The sequence below is a fragment of the Prunus dulcis genome, chromosome 5 (assembly GCF_902201215.1).
Source record: "Prunus dulcis chromosome 5, ALMONDv2, whole genome shotgun sequence".
NCBI classification, from domain to species: Eukaryota; Viridiplantae; Streptophyta; class Magnoliopsida; order Rosales; family Rosaceae; genus Prunus; species Prunus dulcis.
This window is the reverse complement of record NC_047654.1, coordinates 1,999,265-2,005,407: the sequence shown is the minus strand read 5'-3', so window position 1 is coordinate 2,005,407 and position 6,143 is coordinate 1,999,265. Positions and strand designations below refer to the sequence as shown.

The window sequence follows — 6,143 nt, the reverse complement described above, 5'->3', positions numbered from 1 at the left end:
TTCATAAATGTAGTGCGACATTCACATTCATGATGATTTTTACTGCATCTACAAATTGCTATGCAAAATTTGTTTATGGGGGCTTACATGTCTAACAACTAGTTCCTCCAATGGAGGGCTCTTCAACAAGTTTTCCTTTTAGAACAAAACAAAGAAACAAAAAAAATTAAAAAAAAATAGGGGTAGGGGGAGGGTGGAAGACGAATTACATTTCAAAGTACATATGGGGCAAATGCTTTGAGCATTTTGAGCAATACAAGGCATTCAGAGATATATAAACCGCAAATAAATTAAATTCCATTTCTCAAACTATATGTGTTACAAAGAAGAAACTCAAATGAGAGCCGCGTAATCCCATAATCCCAAAAACTAATAGTCATAAAGGGAAAAGAAGACCCAAAGACACCAATGAAGGCAAAACTTGACACATCTAGATATCCCATGTAAATGAGCCCCGACAGGAAATGAAGCACCACCCCATGAGCCATCATCACTATATATGATAGGAAAAATAAAAAAATAAGTTATTTGAAGTGTTAGATCATATAATAGTGGTGGCAACACCAATTTCCTGTGGAGAGACTTCACTGAAATATTTCATTTTTCAGCTTTTTGGGACATCCAGATGCACCTTGAACTCTTTCATATCATCATCCATCAGAAATGTTGGTTGTGTTTGTAATGTTAAAATTTAAAGGTATTGAGCTTGTATTCTCTCTCTGTTTTCTTCCCACCACGACTTTGCGTTCATCTCCCCGAACCTTTCGCGGCTGTGCAAATCAGAGAAATAAGGTCAAGAAATTGCTTATTGCCAATATTATGGTGCAACAGAGAGAATTCATGAAGATGGTAGTGGATATCTATTAACAAATAACAAAAAGTGTCTGAAAAGAAGATCAAGAACTAGCTGTATGGAAGTAAATACAGAGCAGGTCATGGAATGGGTATATATGATGCAACAGAGAAGATGAATGAAAATGCTAGTGAATCTGTTACCTGAATCGGACACGGCGAAGTTCCCGAGTGCCATCAGCTAGCTGCCTTATGGTTATATATACCCCAGGCTCATCTTCCTCAACCCATTCTGACTCGACATCACTAGCATTGCTAATTGAGATTGAAGCTTCATCTCTAGAGGAGGTTGTTGTCCGTGAAGCATCGAAAGATGACGCCTCTCCCTTGTGCCCGCCTGCTCCATAAGCACTAGAACCACCAGCATTATAGTGGTGACCACCACCACCATGATCAAAAGAATCGGATGGGAAATAGCCTCTACTTCCAGCTCCAGAGGGTTTATACTGGTTCCTTGGTGTCCAATCCTTGTTCGATGGAGCCATAGGGCTTTCCATAGCAGATCCCATCCTTGAATAAGAAGAATCTCTCTGCTGCTGAGTACAACAGTCTGTTAATAACTACCATTTTCAAGTACACATACATCATAGACATTAATTCAATGGACCTCTTTTCTAGCATCCATCAAAGCACACTTCTAGAAACTTTATCACAGTGATGTTCACTATAAAATCAAATGAGGAGGTTTCCAAGAAGCCATTTCAATGGTTCCATGTACATTCGAGAGTCGAAATCAACTAATCATGCAAGTAGATAGACCACAATGCCATTAAAGTCAATGGTGTTCATCTTTTCATGCCTGAATGCCAAATTAAATTTAATTACCTCATCTTCAGACCTTGGAGGAGTGTGCAGAGCTTGCCGGTTGAATCTCTGAACATTGTAGAGCTCCATGATGCGGTCATAATTCTCACCCCACCATCGCTGAGCTTGCCATTTGTTAAACATCTCTCGGCTTCAAATTTGAATGTCATGTTTGATCAGTTTGATGTACAGGGATAATCAAGTTACAAGTACTAGATTTTAAGACATTAGCAAAATCAAAGCCACATCTCAAGTTCCAAACAATTTTTAACCCCCATGTGTTCACAAGTCCTGTTCTTGGATTTTGACAAGGGTACAATTACTTTGTACAGATACTAATTTCTTTTTACTACAATAGTCATTGCCATACCTGAAACGAATTCGTTTGAGATCATTTCCCCCATTAGGAAGAGATACGAAAGTGATGTGTACGCCAGGTTCCACCTGTGCCATCCACTCCTTAGGCTCATCCTCATCCAAAACTACATCACAAGACTGAGCATAGGATGCACCTCCCGGGGTCCGATCACCACCACCATATGCTCTGGTAAATCTTGAGTCTGATCTTGCACCCAACTGATGATTAGAGGTGAAGTCCCAAGCTGGTGTAGAACTTGAGCTTGCAGCATAGGGGTATGGAATCCCTTCTGAAGCAGTATCAAAATCCGGGTAAGGTCTCGGTGTTCCTTTCTTATAATTACTCGACCCTGTGCATGGTTTGCATTGCTTGTAAGCACCAGAGAATTTCAGTGCCATATCTTTGATCTGCACAATGTTAGAAAAATGGGGTTGGCCAAGTGCCCAAGAAAGCTATGCAAGAATTATATGGAACATTTATCATTATTCATTTTCCAAATCATTATGTTTTTTAACATTAAAAAGAATCATATAAATGGAAGAAAACAGTTTATATGAGATAATTCCATGTGAAGACACAAATTTTCAAAGTATTTCACTTTCTTTAAGTGTAGTTTATCTTAAATACCATGTATATAAAACAACCGGATACACCAGATTATTACTGATGGGGCAGATAGGTACCTAATCTTTGTTACAAATTTTTGTAAATGTTCGGTGTTACATTATGTTATCCGCATTTATTTCAAAAAATCACTCACGTGTGTGGGCAACTAACCATAGCATTTGCCTTAAAAAATAAAAATTAATGAAGTTTGCAATAGAAGGTGAGTTGTGCGCGTACGCTTTAATTATTTTAAACTACTGATATATGTGAACTCCATTGTGAGATCCACGATTGAACTTAGCATTCTTCGTTTATCATAGGACTGCGTGTACCAAATTATGATACATTTGATATCTAGATGTAACAAAGCATATAGCTTTGGGAAACCCAACAACAATGCAGACATTCTTGTTTGCAAAAGTGATTTCGGGCAGCAAGCCCTAAAGTGAAGGCAGATAATCAAACCCAAATCTTAAACGATTTTCTACTTTTTTTTTCATTTACAACAACAACAACAAAAATCCATTCTACTCTATCGCATGTATTTACTTTAGCAAAACAGTAATTAGACAAGAATTCAATGGTGGGTCACGCAAGGACATCAATTAGCAGTCTTTTTCTGAATATAGCGAATTCTCTTTTCTCCCATTACTTGTTGCGGTAACTCTAAAGTTTTCTAAATGTACTGGCGGGAGATTATATTTTATTTATGCATATATTAAAAATGAGAAAGAAAAAATTAATTAATTAATTAGCCATATAAAATATAATAAACAGAAGAGCAGATCACGTGTGTGTGTAGACATCATAGAATAAATTAATTCTATTTACAACAGATTACTGCTAATGACATCATCAGCACATTATAGTTAAAGTAGACATGTCTAATACGTTCACACACAAAATTTTAATGACATTATATATGTCACTGTCACTCATGCTACTATATGATCACGAGTTTTTCTCAATTAAGCGCATGTTTGTGAGTGTTTATGGAGGAGTTAAAAACGCTTTCAGTATTTCTGACAGCGTTTTGTAGAAAATTTAAAAGTACTTTCTGTAGATTTCTATAAAAACAATTCTAGACTATTGCGTTCGAGATTATGGATTCGATTTGTCCATTTTTCAAGGCAATATCGGATGATATGAGGGTGTAGATAGAATCTAGGGTGGGCACAATCCCCGTGCTTATTGAGAGTTGTAGCGTTGTAGGGTGGAAGTAGTAGGACTAAAAGGTGTTCTCAGTTCATAAATTGGAAGGTTTATTTTGAATATCTCAAAGCTAATTTTTCTGATGCTATTTCATGGGTCGATTTAAAAGAGCACAAAGCAGAAGTAGCTAAGAACAGAAACTAGTGGAGTGGAGGAGGGTGTGTTTATGTATGCAATGCAGACTTGAAAAGATGCCAAAAAGTGGGCCCCACAATATCAGGCCCCACTTAATGGTCTTGTGATTTTGTTTGCTTCGTTTTCATTTTTATGGAAAAAGAAGATGAAAAAGCAAAAGCTTGTGTAGGTGTAGGTGAAGACACGCATACAGAGACAGACACAGAGAGAGAGAGAGAGAGAGAGGGATTGATTAGGAACCTGCGCCGTCAGGCTTTTGACGGCTTCTTTTGTACTTGGGGTGCCACTGCCACGCGCTCCTCCTTCCTCTCCACCATCGTCCGTCTGCTTCGTACATGCTATGCACGTAAACATCTTCTTCTCCCTTTCTTCTTTACCCTCTTTACCCCTGAAAAAACCATATAATTTCATTTCAGTACATAGCCTCAATCAAACATACAAACAAATTCATGAACAAATAAACTACCTCTTTTTGTTTTCATGGATGGATAAGAAAGTTATCTTTATTTAAGAGGGGGGTGTTCCTAATTACGAAAACGCCCTACGAGGGAGGAATTTTTAAGGGGTAATTTGGACAATTCTATGGAAAATAGAACATTCCCTTGGATGGCAAAATGGAAGTTCACAAAACAAAACATCCTTGGATGAAGAAGGGGCCCCAATCCACAAAACAAAACACCCTAAAAATTTAAAAAAAACACTGCCCGCCAACTTGTTTGGTGACAGAGAAAATGCAAAGAAAAAAAAATACCACCAATACAGCAAATGTGAAATGGAAGGATTGTGGGTTTTTCTTTTGATGATTTTCCCGGGAAACAAATGGGTCCAAAGTAAGAGAGGGAAAGAAGAAAAAAAAAAGTGAAAAAGGAAAAAAGAACTCGGGATCAGAGAAGACCAAGAAAATGCGTAAAATATAATGAGTCAATAATTGAAAGAACCCAAAAAGAAAATTGGGAAGTGGCATTTGAAACTTTGAAAGTGGTCTTATTAGGAGGCCAACTCGAGGACGTGCGTCGCTTTAATTAAATAAATAAATAAATAAATAAGCAAATGCCAAAATTGCATTATTTCTGCTCAAGAACTAGACTTGGAGAGAGAGAGAGAGACAAAGTGGCACTCTGTTTCTTTCTCTTTTTTCTTTTAATCTTTTATTTTTTTCAACAAAAAAAAATATTTTTTTTTTTTTTTTGGGGGTGGGGAAGGGAGTGTTGGGGTATGAAAGCGGTGGTTGAGAAGACAGAGAGACAAAGAAAACAACTGAAAAGAAGAAGAATCAGATGAGATCAATATTAAATTGAAAATTTGTATCATTATTATTCGAAAACGACTTACCCAAGCAAACCCTCAACTCTTGCTTTTTTTTTCTCTGCTCTTGTCGCTTTAAGCTGCTTCTCTCTCTCTCTCTCTCTCTCTCTCTCTCTCCTCCTAGTCGCTAGTCCCTTAACTTAGCTGCCACTATTCTCAAACTCTCTCTCTCTCTCTCTCTCTCTCTCTCTCTCTCTCAACTGCTCTGCTTCAATGCCTTCATTCAATATAGGCCACTCTGTTTTCCAACTGTCTCAATGGACCCAAAAACAAAACAAAACAGACAAAACTATTAGAAACGGAGCATTCAAATTCCTCAATCTCACATATTATTGATGCAAAATGGAAACCAAACCAAACCCATTTCAAAAAAGTCTACGGACAAACGAGAAGAGAAAATAAAACAATTAATGATAGATAAAGAGCAAAGTGATGCTCTGCTCTGTTTGGTTGCCGAGAAAATTAAGAAAAAAACAGTATAGAAATTGCAACTCTCACCTAGATCAACACCTCATCTTGAAAACCAGGCACGGAAAGAACCAAACATTTCAATCTCCAGAGAAAGGAACCGAATAAACGTGAAAAATGAAACTGGAACCTCTTCACTCAACTTTCCGTAGCTCCAAACCGAGTGAACCCGAAATCTTGCGAAAATCAAAATCGCTTCAATTTTGGCAGTGTGAAGTCAACCCAGATCACCAAATTCTCTCTCAATGTAGAAACTACAATCTTCGGACCGATATTCTTGGCCGGGAGACGAAATGCCGGGCGATATATTCGAAATTTACCGAAAAGGGAATGTTTCGGATACAACAGCTCCGGGTTTCACGTTACGACAATCCTAAAAATCGGAAAATTACAGACGAGAGAG

General features: G+C 37.7%; 1 protein-coding gene across 2 annotated transcripts; it reads right to left on the bottom strand.

Annotated features, from left to right (window-relative positions):
- Positions 1-273: 273 nt before the first annotated feature.
- On the bottom strand, positions 274-5,376 carry LOC117627941 (protein BREVIS RADIX). 2 transcript variants are annotated; one of them, XM_034360261.1, is made up of 6 exons: positions 5,300-5,376; positions 4,208-4,355; positions 2,027-2,421; positions 1,678-1,807; positions 997-1,388; positions 274-770 (listed from the first exon to the last, which is right to left on the bottom strand). In XM_034360261.1, the coding sequence occupies exons 2-6, from the start codon at positions 4,319-4,321 to the stop codon at positions 692-694; spliced, it is 1,110 nt and encodes a 369-aa protein (XP_034216152.1). In that variant the 5' UTR covers positions 4,322-4,355; positions 5,300-5,376; the 3' UTR covers positions 274-691. The 2 variants fall into 2 exon arrangements, with proteins under 2 accessions (XP_034216152.1, XP_034216153.1); XM_034360262.1 differs by having other exon boundaries at positions 997-1,385.
- Between the last annotated feature and the right edge of the window lie 767 nt (positions 5,377-6,143).

What these genes read in the sequence shown, in the direction of transcription:
- LOC117627941 (XM_034360261.1), bottom strand. Translation starts at nt 4,321, where the DNA reads ATGTTTACGTGCATAGCATGTACGAAGCAGACGGACGATGGTGGAGAG. An exon ending in TCAAAAGCCTGACGGCGCAG is followed by an intron (nt 2,422 to 4,207) that starts GTTCCTAATCAA and finishes AACATTGTGCAG; the next exon opens with ATCAAAGATATGGCACTGAA. An exon ending in CTCCAAGGTCTGAAGATGAG is followed by an intron (nt 1,389 to 1,677) that starts GTAATTAAATTT and finishes TGTTGTACTCAG; the next exon opens with CAGCAGAGAGATTCTTCTTA.